Source organism: Laetiporus sulphureus, assembly GCF_001632365.1.
Source record: "Laetiporus sulphureus 93-53 unplaced genomic scaffold LAESUscaffold_27, whole genome shotgun sequence".
NCBI lineage: Eukaryota > Fungi > Basidiomycota > Agaricomycetes > Polyporales > Laetiporaceae > Laetiporus > Laetiporus sulphureus.
This window is the reverse complement of record NW_024468536.1, coordinates 22,280-38,215: the sequence shown is the minus strand read 5'-3', so window position 1 is coordinate 38,215 and position 15,936 is coordinate 22,280. Positions and strand designations below refer to the sequence as shown.

Here is a 15,936-nt window from a genome sequence, read left to right as displayed (position 1 = left end):
AGGTGCAGGTGCATGCATCGTTCATCAGGGTGCAGTCAAATATGAGCAGGCCTGGGGATTGGGCCACTGGGCAGACGTCTATGATGCTGAACTCTATGCTATGGCAGCGGTCATCAGCCACTTTGCCAGTTTTCTGGTGTCCTGCCCTATGATCACACACATATACCTCTGCGCAGATAACCACGCTGCCTTTCCAACATTCTTTTGCTGTGCCCGCATAGCAGCCAGCCTTTTTCAATTCGCTTTCGAGCACTTGCTCTCATCATGGAGCGCTGTCCTCTTTTACAAATTTCTTTGCTTTGGGTATCCAGGCACAGGGATGTACTGGGAAACAAAGTGGTGGACTGCCTCACTAAGGCAGGCATGTCCCTACCTGATAGTGTCCTACCCACCCTAACGTGGATCAGGTGCTGGGTGTGTGAGCGAGCGACTACCTCCTGGCAAGTCAAATTCTGTTTCACTGATCACCCCACTGCTATATGGTTCACGTGACCCTCTCTGCCCTCTCAAAAGCTGCATCTTGTTTTCACTGTTAAATATTATGAACACAACATCAAAGCCAGACTGACCCAAGCCTTAACCAGCTATGGTTATCTGGCCCCGTATTTTTCTTCTCAATTTGGAACTGCAGGCTCCACTCATCATTATCATGGTGCACTCTGCATATGCGATCTAATCACCCCAGGCACACGCACTCATGCCATGCTGTACTGCCCACGCCATGAACATGCCCAGCACCTGCTCTTCTGCAACCCCAAGCCCACCCTCCTGGACCTGCATTGGCTGTGGCATCATCCCGCCAGCCTCCGTCACTTCATCTCTTTCATCTCTGCTACCTCTGCTTTCTCCGCCGTGACCCTAGCACCCCCTGATCCTGGGTGATCAGGTCTTTCCTTACGGCACCTACTGCTCACCTCGCTCAATTCACTCTGAGTCTATGCATTGACACTTCCTTGTGTAGTCCTTTTTTTGTATTTACCTTACTCCAACCGCACATAGCGCAGTATACAAATAAATGTTTTAAAAAAAAAAAAGCTCGAGTATGATAGGCTTATGTAGACAGAATATTATAGCCTTCCTCTTGTTTCAATGCTTGTGGCAATACTACAGAGCAAATCACAAGCAAACACGTGCATGAACATGCATTATATAGGTAAATAACTACCAGGGATCTTCAGCATCCTTCTCTGCGAGCTGAAGGAAGGCCTTTGATGGGGGCCCATATGCATGACAGAAGGTCCTCGACACGGGTGCTTCAGTGGACAAATCAATGTCTTTGACTGTCTCAGAATGTCTGATAATGAGTGACGTCGTCAAGGGAGACCCTGGTTGAGTGATGGCAAGTTCATGCTCCTGCGCTGAGTCATGATTGGCTAAATGGGTGAATGGTCCTGCAGCTGAAGACGGCGTGCATGTGGTAGATCTGACTGACTGAACTTTGTGGGGCCTCTGGGAGGTACGTTTGATTGCAATGTGTTTATCTATTGAATTTGAAGGTTAAGCAACCTGCGTGCATGAAACTGCAGCCACTCACTGTGAGTATATTCTGAATCTGAACCACTGCGACTATCAGTGTCCAAGACCACAATCATCATGCACTTGCTTTTGCCATTAATGACAGCCTCCTATCACGGTTTTGCCAGACAACCTATATGGAACATAGATACACTTAATTTACACTTATCATTTCATTTCATCTTACATGTCATGTGACAGGTCGGCCATCAGCCTTATCATATATATTACAACATCACGTGACTTGGCCATCGGCCATCAGCCTCAGCACCAGCCCTGACTAAGTCGCTCAGTCAGCTTATCTCAGCTTCGGTCATCCACACCGAATAACTCAGATAGCGTCACCCGGAGCTCTGTCATGCCACACTATTCATAGACACCAATCATATCATTAGGGACACATCATACGATGGTAGTGCTAGCCAGTAGGCATCGTGGAAGGTACTTACGGTATGTAATTACTATACAGTAGCATTCCTCACATGTATATAAGACCAGGGTGGACAAGAGACAGACCTCAGTCTTATTCTCCTTCGTCCACCGTGACAGCTACTACAGGCCTAACAAGCCTAATACATCTATTCACATCACATAGCCTTGCTCACCACCCAGCTTTGCCGCATTAATCAGTGAGTATAAGTGTCAACTGAAGGGGCTTGCTCATCGATGGGCTCATCGTACAGACCATCTGGTCTTTTACTCCAGAGTACCCTTTGAGGGACTGGGGTTTTAGTTTGTCTATCTTTGTCTATGGCAATCTGTGACATTAGAATAAGACTGAACTTTTGTTGCCCCTGCTAGTGTCCAACACTAGTGGCCGCTTCTTTTCAGCGCAAGCAGTTTCAGCCATAGCACATGGCTTTTTTGACACATCCATACATATACTGACCTCTACCAGGCATGAGCCTCAGCAAGACCCTGAGCAGCCCAAGGCACTCAAGTGCAAGGCCACCCCAAAAATTGACCTCGACGCCCAAGACAAGTGTCAGAGGACCAACAAAGAGAGAGGAAGACTCCTCGCTCTCACATCCCTAGGCGCATCTTCTATAGATCACCAGCATGCAGCAGCTCGGGTCATAGACACTACCCACATCATAGAATGAGGCATCATCAGACAGCCTCACAGTCACACCCCCCCGCTCAAATGCTACTGACCTCGACCAGGTCATCTTACCACCGGAGGTCGCAAACCAAGGCCACCTCCAGAAATCATCACATCTAATGCAGTCCCTCCCCCCATTATCGCTCCCATCACAGTTCAGCTCCTACCAAACTTCATACAGAAAAACACAGTCACAAGACCCATACGCCCACTCCCATCCAGAGTTAGACTGACTCTACATCTCGTGACACTCACAAAGCAAGTAGATGTGACTCACTTCAAACTCCAGCCTCTACTACAAGGCTTCAAGAATCATTTCGATGACTACTAGTTTGACTGGGTCTATCACTTAGCAAGAGAGCTAGACACAGCCAGTACACATCTACACAGTGGGATGCACACTTTCACATTCATCGAGAAACAAGTTATCAACATGACCTGTTTGGAGATAGGAAGCATCAGCTTCAAGCAGCTAGGAAAGGAGGAATGACTAAAGGAGATAGTCACAGGATTGATCTTTATCGCAAAAAAGCAATACTTGGAATTCCTGTATTAAATACATTTGTATGCCCCGGTACCAGATCAATTTTGTGTTCAGAAACTACACGGTCCAGCACCACATCACCGATCACTACCACCACCTAGTGTGCATGGCATACTTCATCTATCAACCTCTGCTATCTCAGAGATCTATCCCACTTTATCACTACCCAGTTGACATCGAACGTCGAGTTACCCTACATGCACCTTTTTGTCTCATTGAACTCAACATCGAAATCTTTGATCCAGTTCGTAATGTAACTGGGCCAAAAATCTATACTGGGAATTCTTTGCTCGGTTATACCAACAGGCCGAGGAAGCCTTCTACATCGCTTGGTACAATGTGTACCCTGAACAAAGACACCCTCGCCCAGCAAGACTTGTAGCATCAGCGGCAAGAAGAAACTGTTTGATTGAGCTATCACTTCTGCCAGGAGCAGAAAATCACCTATAACAACCTGGACCCTCATGACCTATCACACCTCGATCAATTCAGAGACAACATTGAACAAAAAAAATGTCTGAATTCGATCTTGGAGAAGTCATGGTCCCAGGAACTGTCATCCTGACCCCGACACCACCTGCAGGGCCAAGTAACTCTACTCAATGAGCATTGGCACATCTCAGCTGGGCTGCATCCCCCATACAGATCACCTCACTGACTCCATCACCACCACGATTCACCATGCTGACCACATGGGAAGTCAAAGGCACCCCTTATGCAATGGTGAAAGAAGCTGCCAATGCAGCAGCACCTGAGAGCATCCCCCAGAATGTCAAAGATTGGGTCAGAAATGTTATCCATACCTTCATAGTATGAGACATCACAGCAGCATACAAAACTCTCCGTGAAAAGATGGAGGAATGCCACGAGCGCATGGTCAAGCAGCTCAAAGGCATGTTGAAGAAAAACACTGTCACCAGTCTTGAAGTGCAGCTTGATGGCAATCAGGTCCTCGCCACACAAGAAAAGGCAGACACCGATGCCAAGCTCATGCAGGCAGATCACAACCTATGCACATTGCATTCTCATCTTGTCACGTTGAAGAATGCACAGAACACCATCACAATGTACATTCAACAGTTGGAGCAACACCTCATGTCAGGCCAAGTCGCTTCAACAACCAGTATAACCCCCCAGCCACGGTCATCCCAGCAGAAGCTGCTCAAAATGCCAAAACCACCCAAGTTCTCAGACAAAGGATCCAGCCTCACACTAGAGCAATGGATCAAAAAGGTCCAGATCTGGTTAAACTACAATCAGGTCAACACTGATAAGCAACACATCTCGCAGGCAAATGCCCTGCTTGAAGGTGGCACTTCGGACTACATGGAAGAATACAACGATATTCTTTCAGCAAATCAGGACCCCGGCACATGGGCAGACTTCGTCAAGAAGCTCGAAATGGGATACAAGATGCTTGACCCCAAGCGCACAGCACAGGCTAAACTGGGAGAACACTGCAAAAAGAAATTCTCCTCGATGATAGACTTCGTGAAGAAATTCAGGTCATATGCTCCTCAGTCTGGATACAGCGATGAGGACTTGATCGTCAAGATCAGGAAACACCATCCCATCTACGTACAAGGAATCATGTCAAATGTCTACATCATGACGCTGACCCTGATCCCCAACAAGTGGAAGGACTGCCTCGACATGGCACTTAGAATCGAATCCGAGTACAAGCAACAGCTGAGTCGCAAAAAACCAACCAATTATGCAGCAAGTACATCCAAGCCCAAAGACCCCAATGAAATGGACACCACAGCAAGGGTTGCACACAATCTCACCCCGGAACAGATGAGTTGGCTTGACACAAAGAAATGCATATACTGCACAAGGCACACCTTTAAGAAGGGGGTTTTGCAAGACACCCGATCCCAAGTATAAAGGCAAGAAGTTTCAGATGCCCACCACATCTAAGGGAAGGCAAGCAGTTTGAGAAGTCAAGGAAGACACAGTAGCACCGCCCCCTAACAACAATTCATCACCAGAGATTAGAGCACTGGAAGAAGCAATTCATGCGCTAAAAGTGAAGAAGGTGGCGGACGCAAAGAAAGGGTCCTCAGGGAGCAAAGGGAAAGCCAAGGCATCGACCTCCTCGGAAGAATCAGAACAGGACACATGTATCATTGAGTGGGATGAACTCGAGCATTTTGCGGCAGCACTGTAGATGCATCTGGTGTCACAGTGCCTCAGGACATATATATGTACAGTAGTGCAGTTCAATCGAATGTACCAGTAGATTATCTATACATTGCATCAACTGGTTTGAATAAACATTCGATGGAGTTACCCATAAGGATACTCTCACATGAAATCCAGACAAAAGCCCTACTCGACTCAAGAGCCTTCTCATGTTACATCGATGAGAAATTTGCAAGGGACAAAGGATTAAAACTCCTTCCACTACACCATGAGATCAGAGTATACAATGCGGATGCCACACCCAACAAGGGTGGCACCATTAAATATTGCGTAAAGGTTGACATGTCGATCGGGGATCACAGATCCACAGAAAGCTTACTGGTTACCAATCTGAGAAAACAGAAGCTAATTTTAGGAATGAGCTTCCTAAACCAACACAACCCCAAAATTGATTGAGAATGAGAAGACATATCGTTCACCTGATGCAACCATTCACGACGACACAAGATCGTGGTCTGTGAGGAGGAAGTCAACCTACTCAAACAACCATGGCTTGAGAATGAAGCCATTTTTCCTGGCTCTGGAATAGACACCTCAGAAGATGACAACCAGAGTGATGAATTTAATGACTTCATTCAATGGGTCTCCATACAGGACGATGAAATTTGATTCATGGTCCACAAAATCCTCAGATTAGGAGACAAGGCAAAGGAATATTTCGGTACTGCCTTAGGAAAAGAACACATAGACAAGGATTATTGGTCTAAACTTGTCCCAAAGATCTATCATGAATTTGGTGACGTGTTCTCTAAGAAAACCTCAGAAAGGATGCCGCTTCACAAGACCTATGACCATGCGATAAATCTTACCCCAGATGCGACACCACTGAGATTATTCAAGGTATACCTGATGTCTCTGCAAGAACAAAATTCCCTCAACGAATGGGTAGATGCGGAAATGGCAAAAGGATACATCTGCCCTTTCAAATCACCCTTCGTGGCCCCATACTCTATGTTAAGAAAAAGGACAGATCATTAAGGCTGGTACAAGACTACCAAGGCCTCAATGCAATCACCAAGAAGGACAAGTTTCCACTTCCAAGGATAGCTGACTTAATTGATGGACTATACAAAGCTTCACTTTTTACGAAGCTTGACCTCAGATGGAGATACAGCAATATCCGCCTCAGAGGAGGAGACGAGGAAAAGGCAGCATTCATTATGCACCGAGGACTGTTCAAACCAACAGTAATGTACTTCGGGTTTTGCAATGCACCAAGCACATTCCAGGCCATGATGAACGACATCATGGGTGATTTAATTCATACTGGAAAGGTAGTGGTGTATATTGATGATATCCTCATATATACTGATAACAAGTAAGAACATGAACACATTACCTGAGAGGTTCTAAAAAGACTTCGAGACAACGACTTGTTCAGCAAACCAGAGAAATGTGTTTTCGCTGGAGAGTCTATGGAATTCCTAGGACTCATAATCTCGAAGAACTCCATACAAATGAACCTAAAGAAGGTGGAAGGCATTCTAAACTGGCCAATTCCAATGAAAGTCAAACAAGTACAGGCTTTCCTAGGATTAGCGAATTTCTACAGAAGGTTCATAAAGGACTTTGGCAAACTCGTCAGACCTTTAACCCTTCTAACATGCAAAGACCAAGCTTGAGTATGGAAGGAACCTCAACAGACAGCCTTCGAAGCTCTCAAGAAAGCATTCACTAATGCCCCAATACTGGCTATGCCAAATGATGTCTGCCTTTACAGGCTGGAAACAGATTCATCTGACTTTGCTACAGGAGCAGTCCTCGAGCAACTCAGAGAAGATGAACTATGGCATCCTGTCACGTACTACTCTAAATCCCTCAATGAACATGAGAGAAATTATGAGATATACGACAAGAAAATGTATCATCAACTGGGTAAAAGTGTGCTTGCTTTGTGACGCGGTCCACTACTACAAGTATCACCGTCTTTTTTTCTCCTCGCTCATCGAGAGATGGCGGTAATTGGGTAATGAGATCACATGTTACAGTATGATCTGCCATGGTCTCCCTGGTACTGGGTTGGGTCATAGAAGTCCGTATGGCTTTTGTCGAGATTTCTTATTTCTCTGGCAGGTTACACAGCCTTATACGTATTTCTTGACTTCTATGTTCATTCCCGGCCACCAATAGTTCCTTGTTAGGAGCTCCAATGTCTTTGATCTGCCTGGGTGTCCAGTGAGCAAGATATCGTGGTGGAGCCTGATAAGTTCTGTTCGCAATGTGGGGAGTTTGGGTGCATAGACCTTTCCTCTTCGAGGTAGTAGTCCTTGTTCAAAGTTCCACTCTTAGAGGTCCTTCCTGAACTCTCCCTTCCCCGATTTGAGTAAGAATCGGTACTCCTTGGTCATTTCATCATTTTCTAGTGCACATTTGATCTTGTCTATGAGTTTTGCATCGTCAAACTCTGAGCCGTGAGTGGCTGAAATGGCGTGTATAGCAAAACACTTAGGTCATAGCATAGTTTGCCCAAAATTGTCTTCGCTCACCCCCTTCTCATGATCTGGCCTCCTGGACAGAGGATCTGCATGTAACATCGTCTTGCCTGGTCGATGACTTAGTATAAAATTGAATCATGTTAGGTAAAGGGACCAGCATGCTTGTTGTCTGGTCAGTCGTTGTGCTTGTCTAAAATAGGTAAAATTTAGGTGATCCGACCATATCTCAACAGGCTCCAGATGTCCTTCAAGATAGTGTCTGTATTCTTCTAATGCGCAAATGATTGCGAGCATTAACTGCAACACAAGTAGCATCAATCTTCTATAATGAAGTATTCAAACAACATGGAATGCCGGACCAAATAATATCTGACAGAGGAACTCAGTTCTCAGCCAAGCTCTTCCAAGAGTTTTGCAAACTGTTACATATACACTCTACAATGTCTATGGCATATCACCCAGAAATGGATGGACAGACAGAACGAACAAACCAGATACTGGAACAATATCTACGAATGTATTGCAACCACAGGCAGAACGATTGGGCGCATCTGTTACCCACTGCTGAGTTTGCATACAACAACCAGTCATCTGAAGCAATGACACTGTCACCATTCTTTATTGAATACGGACAACACCCTCGAACATCCAATGATGTACTAAGGGATATCTCACACCCGTCACTAGAAGAACTGTTCAGAGATTGTGAAGAAGCAAAAGACCAGGCCAGATCATCATTAATTATGGCGGCAGAGCACATGAAGTGGTACTTTGACCTCAAAAAAACAAAAGATCCCCTTCAAAAAGGGTGACCTTGTAATGTTGAGAGGAATCAACTTATGAGTCAGAACCAAGAGCAAGAAGCTGGCGGCACAGAACTATGGGTCGTACAAGATTCTTGACTCTATAGGTTTCACTTCATTCAAACTACAACTACCGACAACTATGAATATTCACCCAGTCTTTCATGCCTCTAAGCTAATCATGTTCCATGAAGATTCAGTACCAGGAAGGACCCCACCTATTAACCCACCAGTCATCATAGATGGAGAAAAGGAAGAGGACGTCGAAACAATCCTGGACTCTAGAATCAAATATGGCAAACTCCAGTATTTAGTCAAGTGGCTAGACTATGGCCCAGAGGACAATACTTGGGAACCAGCAGGAAATCTTGACAAAGTCAAAGACATGATCGAAGAATTCCACAAGACACACCCTGATGCTCCTCGCAAAGCAACACATATGCGAAAAGGGCACAACATCTGCCTAAGTGATCACCCTAACACCTTCCTATTTTTTGAACCCCTAGCCAAGAATGCCAGGTGGCCAACAAAGGGCTCCAATGAGTCAGCCGGTTGGGATTTATATTCTACAATGACCACGGTCATCCAACCTGGTAAATGCATGCTCATAACGACAGGGCTTGCAATGACACCACCAGTCAGAACCTATGGATGCATTGCCAGCCATAGCGGCTTAGCACTAAAAGGCATTGACATGGCTGGTGGGGTAATCGACCCAGACTATGAAGGTGGAGTGAAAATCATACTATGTAATAACACTTCAAAGCCATTCAAAGTCAAGGAAGGAGACAGAGTCGCGCAACTCATATGCGAATTCTTTGAACCAGCGATCTCAATAGAAGCTATGATTCAGAAGAACGACTCAAACAAAGAGACACGAGGGACAAAAGAATTTGGTTCATCGGGACGATGAATCATAAGAAGGGGGTACTGTCACGGTTTTGTCAGACAACCTATATGGAACATAGATACACTTAATTTACACTTATCATTTCATTTCATCTTACATGTCATGTGACAGGTCGGCCATCAGCCTGACCATATATATTACAACATCACCTGACTCGGCCATCAGCCATCGGCCTTGGCACTGCCCTCGACTAAGTCGCTCAGTCAGCTTACCTCAGCTTCAGTCATCCATACCAAATGACTTAGATAGTGCCACCCGGAGCTCCGTCATGCTGCACTATTCATAGACACCAATCATATTATTAAGGACACATCGTATGATGGTAGTGCTAGCCAGTAGGCATCATGGAAGGTACTTATCTAAGTACTATACAGTAGCACTCCTCACATGTATATAAGACCAGGGTGGATGAGAGACAGACCTCAGTCTTATTCTCCTTTGTCCACCGCGACAGCTACTACAGGCCTAACAAGCTTAATACATCTATTCACATCACATAGCCTCGCTCACCACCCAGCTCTGCCACATTAACCAGTGAGTATAAGTGTCAACTGAAGGGGCTTGTCATACAGATCATCTGGTCTTTTACTCCAGAGTACCCTTTGAGGGACTGGGGTTTTAGTTTGTCTATCTTTGTCTACAGCGATCCATGACACCTCCTCACTACCTTCACGTGATTCCTCGCTTGTCGACTCAGCATCAGACTGTTCCATGGATTGGCTTTTCTTGGCAATCATGACCGGTTCCCACTTGCCTTCTGCATACACTTCATAGGGAATCTCGACCACTGATGCTGTTAGAGCCACAGATCAGCAGCAATGGTTGATGTAGTAGCGCAATGGTGTCTCACTTATGTAAACTGTCTGGGTCTTCCACGGCTTCCCATTTGATTCTGTGCAAAGTTGTTCAAAGTCCCATCCTGAAGGAGTGACGTCGTTACACAGTAGAAGTTTTCTGTAGCTCTTTGAGAGCAGACGCCAGACATATGAACCATTTTGACTGATGCCTTCGAGCTGAGAGTTGAGGTACAGGAATGGCTTCAGTAGTAGACCTCGCAGCCATTCATCAATCTCTGATGCTGATCAATCTGTGAAGAAAGTGATCGGTGATGCATCATTGTCTGCATGCACTGCAAGCCTGCACTGGATATATGTGTGTAGCTGATTAGCAGATGGTGCATTATCCTTAGCCAGCTTGTCATTTTCATCCTGCAGGTCTGGTATTTGATCATCAATGTATGGTTGAGATAATAAAAATGCACATCAATCCATAAGGAACCATAACAACTATACCCACTTTGACTGATGTGCTACCTGAGGCTAGCATCCGTTGAGTACCAGTCTTGACCATGGCACTTGGTCGCAAGGCCTTCTGTATGGCATGTGATCAATCTGATGTACTGGATGCTAGTAAAAGAAATGTGCACTTTTCCTTTGCCCTTTGTGCTGGACCCAGCAGCAAATGACTCATTCTTTACATTGCCAGTGTGCCGAAGGCCACTATGAGTCTCTGTTTCCACTTCTGGGGCTGTCGCCTTGAGTCCAGGGCTGAACTTGAGTCTGATTTGAGCTGCAATTCATGGTTTGTAGGAATTCAGGATGTCCTAGATTCCTTGCACAGGTGGCTTGATGTCTGGGTGACAGCTACTCCAGTGTCAGCAGTTACAGCAATGTAGGAGTTCATCAGGCTGCTGGTTCAGATCTTTGACCATGCAAAGACATGTGCAATCATTGTCACTTTCATTCTTGCCTGAGCAGTGTGGTATGGCCATCCACGGAAGGCAGAAAATACTGTAAACTTGAGACACTGCACATCACGCCAAATATACACAGCAGGATATTGCCAGGATTTAATGGAAATTCATGTGGTGTTTTGGCAATATCCAGCCAGATATCCTTGCAATGTTTTGGCAATATCCAGCCGGATATCCTTGCAATGTACATTCATGGATATTGCCTGCCCCTTCCTTGCCCCTGGTCCCCAAGGCCTAATTGACCACACAAAATATATACAATAAATTGCAGCATTGTTACATCTCAGCGGATTCATATATGTTACAGACACTATAATATTTGACAGTGATCAATCAGTCTGATTTCCGGTATGATATCTTGCTGCATGTACATGCACTATGAGATGAATCATTACAAGTGCTCGCACAATAAAGGAGAAGAGGAGTTTTTACCGTGGGCATCTGATGGCACATCAACTTAGACTTCTTGATCTACATGTTGTACATCCATAGAAGCATGTTGTCAGAGAAGGATATATTGAATCAGTGCAGCACACATCAGGAAGGACATGGAGAAGAATCATGGATTTTGACTGCACTCCTCCGGGCCCTCCTCATTGCCTCGCAACCTGTCTTCTGCATGCTCATGGTGCTGCCAGAGTGAAAGCCACCCATCACAAAGACAGAAAAGACTGATCACTCACACTCACCTCCAAACAGCAACGCTGCTAAACGTCCTTGATATGCTACTTCTCCTGCATCATCTCTCACTGAGAGGATCATGCATACATGTCCAGCGAGCTCACCACCCAGAACATCGATCCCTGCTGTATCACAGGGTCCATGCTACTTCAATGACCCATTCTGGAGGTCAGGCAGCACTCAGTCAGCCCATGTCACATCTACTTTGAGCAATCAGCCAATCTCTGGTGCACTGGGTTCATCCTCCATCTGCGCTACTGTGATGGCACCGCCAATGCAAGTTACAAGCAAAACAATGTCAGATTTGTTCAAAAAACTCGATAAAGACTTACAAGAAGTGAAAGATGGTCTTGCATTTCACAACAAGAACTCAAACAAGCTCGCCGAGCAAATTGATCTATTGCACAAAGCTCTTAACCAATGGGGTGATGAAGTGGGGACATTGCAGAAATATCTGAGGAGTATGGTATTGAACCATGAGCACACTGTCCAGCACATCTCTGCATTAGAAGGAGAGTGCAACGAGCTATGAAAAAAGATGTATGAGATAAGAGGGTTTCTCTGGAATGAAACATTAGCTGAAGAGCTGAATGAGATGGATGAATGCACCAGTGATGCGGGACATGATGGACGTCTTGAAGTACAGCGCAAATTGCACAAGAAGGGCCATGATAACCCTCTGCATGTGAGTGCAATGATAGCATTCCTGATATGCAGCAATTAACAAGATAATCACTTACAGGCAGTGGTATGCAGTGCATTGCAGTGCCTAATGAGGATAGATAGCAAGACGACTCCACCTGCACCACTTGGCCGAGGACAATTCCATGTATGTCGATTGCATCTTCTTCATCACTAGGTGCATCTTCTGTTGTGTCTGAGAGCCCATCTTTGACTTCATCATCCTCAGATGCCAGTAGCTCTAGCATTGCACAAGAGGCATTAGACTCTTCATTACCAGCAAAGTCACCTTCATCATCAAGACTAGCCACAGGTGACACAGTATCCTCAGCATCCAAGCAAGAGTGGAGCATGTCGAGGTCTTCATGAGGCTGCCAGTCCCACCAGAAGTCATTTTAATGTAGTTCTGGTGTAACAGGCTGAGAAGGCCTGTCAACATCACTTTGATGAGCAGAAGAGCATACCATTTCCTCAGGCTCCACACCCTCTGACCCAGCCACACTCTCAAATTGCACAGCCTGAAACTGCTGCTGATCACATATGGAGGCCAATTTTGCCTCGATATCTTCTTCCTCATCTCTCTGAAGGTGCTTTTGAATGGTTTGAGCAATCTGAAGGCCTGCTTTGGAATCTGCAGAACAGCGCTGGCATGCACATAGCTTGTGATGAGTCAGATAGGCCAATGATGATGGTAATGATATAGTCTTGGTGTGTCTATGAGCTGGCATTGAGATAGAGACAAGAAGGCATATATTTGTTGACTATATGCAGTCGATATTTATGATGGCCCCAGCATACGTGCGTGACTTAGATGTGACATGCACTGAATTACGTGAGCATATTCTGCCTTATCCTGTTCAGAACATCACCAGGATATTTGCCTCGAAAGATATTTCCAGGATATTGCTGGGACATTTCAACTTTCCTGGCAATATCCTTCTGGGATATTTTGAGTCAACATGCAGTGAGAGAGATGAGTTCATGAAAGGCAAGTGGCCACGTTCAAAATCTGCTTGACATTTTGGTAGGTTCTGCTGATCGTGTTGCTCTCAATTTGGATATTGGCTGCCCTTTTATGGTAAATGCTGACTTCGCATCAGTGACATCTATTCTACTGTATTTCTCCAATTTACAGCAGGTTATGTCTGCAGATGCCAAAAAAAACAATATCATTCAGAAGGGATGTCTATTATTCTGCTAAGGGTATCCAAAGCCTGTATCCACAGAATAGCTCTGGGAAACCAGATATCCTCTGGTACTGCTATGTCAATGTATTTACCCCTCTTGCCAACCTTGAGTTGCTCTGTCTGCGGATGGCTGTGATCACTCCACTCATATAGAAGGACACCATAATCTTGTGGGATTATATTTGCTTGCTGAACCTCTGCAAAGATTTCATAGAAAAGGTTTTCTGCATCTTGCGAGTTGAATGGATTTGTACGTTGAACAACTTTGATAGGTGCATGGCGGATATTTGACTCTTGACTATCTGCAACATGGTTCTCGAGCTCCTCTGTAATTGCATCTTCATCCACTATGGCCTCATCCTGTTCATCCAGCATATCATCGTCAAAGCCATCCTCATCATCAGGATGCTCAGCATCAGTCTGGCCTGTGCACCGTTGTTGAATGCTACCAAAGGTGCCATGATATCGATCAATTAGTTCAGGGTGAACATTGGCAAGGGGATCTTCTGCATAAACACCCTCTGTTGTTTAGCCAAGCAGTCACATATCCTGGTGAAGGCACTTGGCATGAAGATTCATGGGCTTAGTCTGTATGCTCACCATCAGACTCTGATTTTTGTCTGAGGACCAGAGATTGGGTGGCTATTCCATTTGGCAATAAATAGGTGACAATCCTGATTGATCATGTTCAGGAATAGCACATGTATTAGCCAAATGTGCACCAGTTTCTTCCTATCGAGCCGGTGGAGATGTCCGAGTCATATAAAGAATGCTCGCCATCTTCGTGCGAATTGAGTTCCAACCTCTACGCAAATTCATTCAATATGGGTATTCCTATTTGCTGTTACTGCACAGAAGACATATATTTAATCTAAATACAACGCATGATCCCCACATGAATAAGGCACGAGCAGGGCCTCAATGCATTATCATTCATACAGAGACTCCAACGTTCTCTCCACCACAGTCTCCCTGCACATGTGAAGGTGTTCCATGCTTCTTGATGGTGGCCTCAAGGAACATGTCGAGGACAGTACTTGCATGATTGTTTGTGCTAGCTCGTAAGCCTGTTAGCTGCAGATAATGTCACAATGAGACCTATGGTTGGGAACAAAATAGGAAAGAAATGCACCATTCGGCAATAGCCATCAATGAAGCCATGAATGACAATCCCCCACCATATCAGCTTGTGATGGCCATCACAATGCCATAGTGTGTTCAGATGTGTGATCTCATACATTTGATGTTGTATCGCCTCGTGTCGGTGAAGAATTTGACCTCGTGCATCAACACGATGGAGAAAGTCCCTGACAAGCTCCCTCTGCACTCGCAGACCTTGCAAGTGGAGAAACTCGATGACATAGTGCAATCTGGACTTAGGCTTCTGCAACTTGTAGGCCTAAACTATTGTGTCCAGCTCATTGGGTGCCATAGCAGAGAAGTGTCACAATCTGAGGCTGGAGGGGCACACATGTGGCAATGGGCAGTGCCACCACCAGTGTATTTGTATATATGTACACAGGTACTATATAGTGGGGAGCGCTGGGAGACGGGGTCTCCAGCGTTTTGCCTCAGAGTAACCACGACGTGCGACGTGACTCAGCTACTCATTGCCGCCCTCGGACAATGGCCAGCGGCGATTTTCTACAAGAAGTTCTTGCAAATCCCTAGCAACCTCATGTGATGGTGCAGTGTATGTCTGTGTATGCCAAGTGTATGGGCGAGACTTGAGACTGAGATGTTACATGCAGAGGACATGACTTCATGTAGATAACCAGCATGCATGATCTTTCGAGGGCGTCCGGGCTATCCAGTAGGTACTACAGTCACTGGCTGGGTGTAGATGATGGCACTATGCTCACTAAATGAATTTCGTATATGTGGGAGCAAGCAATAGTCACAAATTTGAAGAACTCACTGTCCATGTCTGAACATGTCGTCCAGTCGGTCCACCCCTCACCCATGCGAGCAAGTGATATTTGGTCGCTTGCATGTACAGTGAGCTGATTGACACTGTTACTGTTCCTGAACTACATTCACTGATGCAGCATGTTTAGATGTACAAATTGGTGTTTGGATCATGCCTGTTCCACTTCGCATTCCCAGATGATGCGCTGCTG

At 45.4% G+C, this 15,936-nt stretch overlaps 4 protein-coding genes across 4 annotated transcripts; 1 reads left to right on the top strand and 3 right to left on the bottom strand.

Annotated features, from left to right (window-relative positions):
• Positions 1-4,013: 4,013 nt before the first annotated feature.
• Positions 4,014-5,331, top strand: LAESUDRAFT_760373 (uncharacterized protein; the record flags this gene model as incomplete). Its single annotated transcript, XM_040912731.1, has 2 exons — positions 4,014-4,962; positions 5,153-5,331. 2 exons carry the CDS (start codon positions 4,014-4,016, stop codon positions 5,329-5,331), a joined length of 1,128 nt encoding a protein of 375 aa, XP_040762932.1.
• A 7,191-nt stretch (positions 5,332-12,522) lies between these two features.
• LAESUDRAFT_715002 (uncharacterized protein) lies at positions 12,523-13,357 on the bottom strand (the record flags this gene model as incomplete). The annotated part of the gene is made up of 3 exons (XM_040907107.1): positions 12,523-12,627; positions 12,689-13,000; positions 13,094-13,357. 3 exons carry the CDS (start codon positions 13,355-13,357, stop codon positions 12,523-12,525), a joined length of 681 nt encoding a protein of 226 aa, XP_040762931.1.
• A 441-nt stretch (positions 13,358-13,798) lies between these two features.
• On the bottom strand, positions 13,799-14,335 carry LAESUDRAFT_656210 (uncharacterized protein; the record flags this gene model as incomplete). Its single annotated transcript, XM_040904605.1, has 1 exon — positions 13,799-14,335. A coding segment is annotated over one exon (537 nt), but the record flags the coding sequence as incomplete, so codon positions are not given.
• A 535-nt stretch (positions 14,336-14,870) lies between these two features.
• LAESUDRAFT_656447 (uncharacterized protein) lies at positions 14,871-15,203 on the bottom strand (the record flags this gene model as incomplete). Its single annotated transcript, XM_040904617.1, has 1 exon — positions 14,871-15,203. A coding segment is annotated over one exon (333 nt), but the record flags the coding sequence as incomplete, so codon positions are not given.
• Between the last annotated feature and the right edge of the window lie 733 nt (positions 15,204-15,936).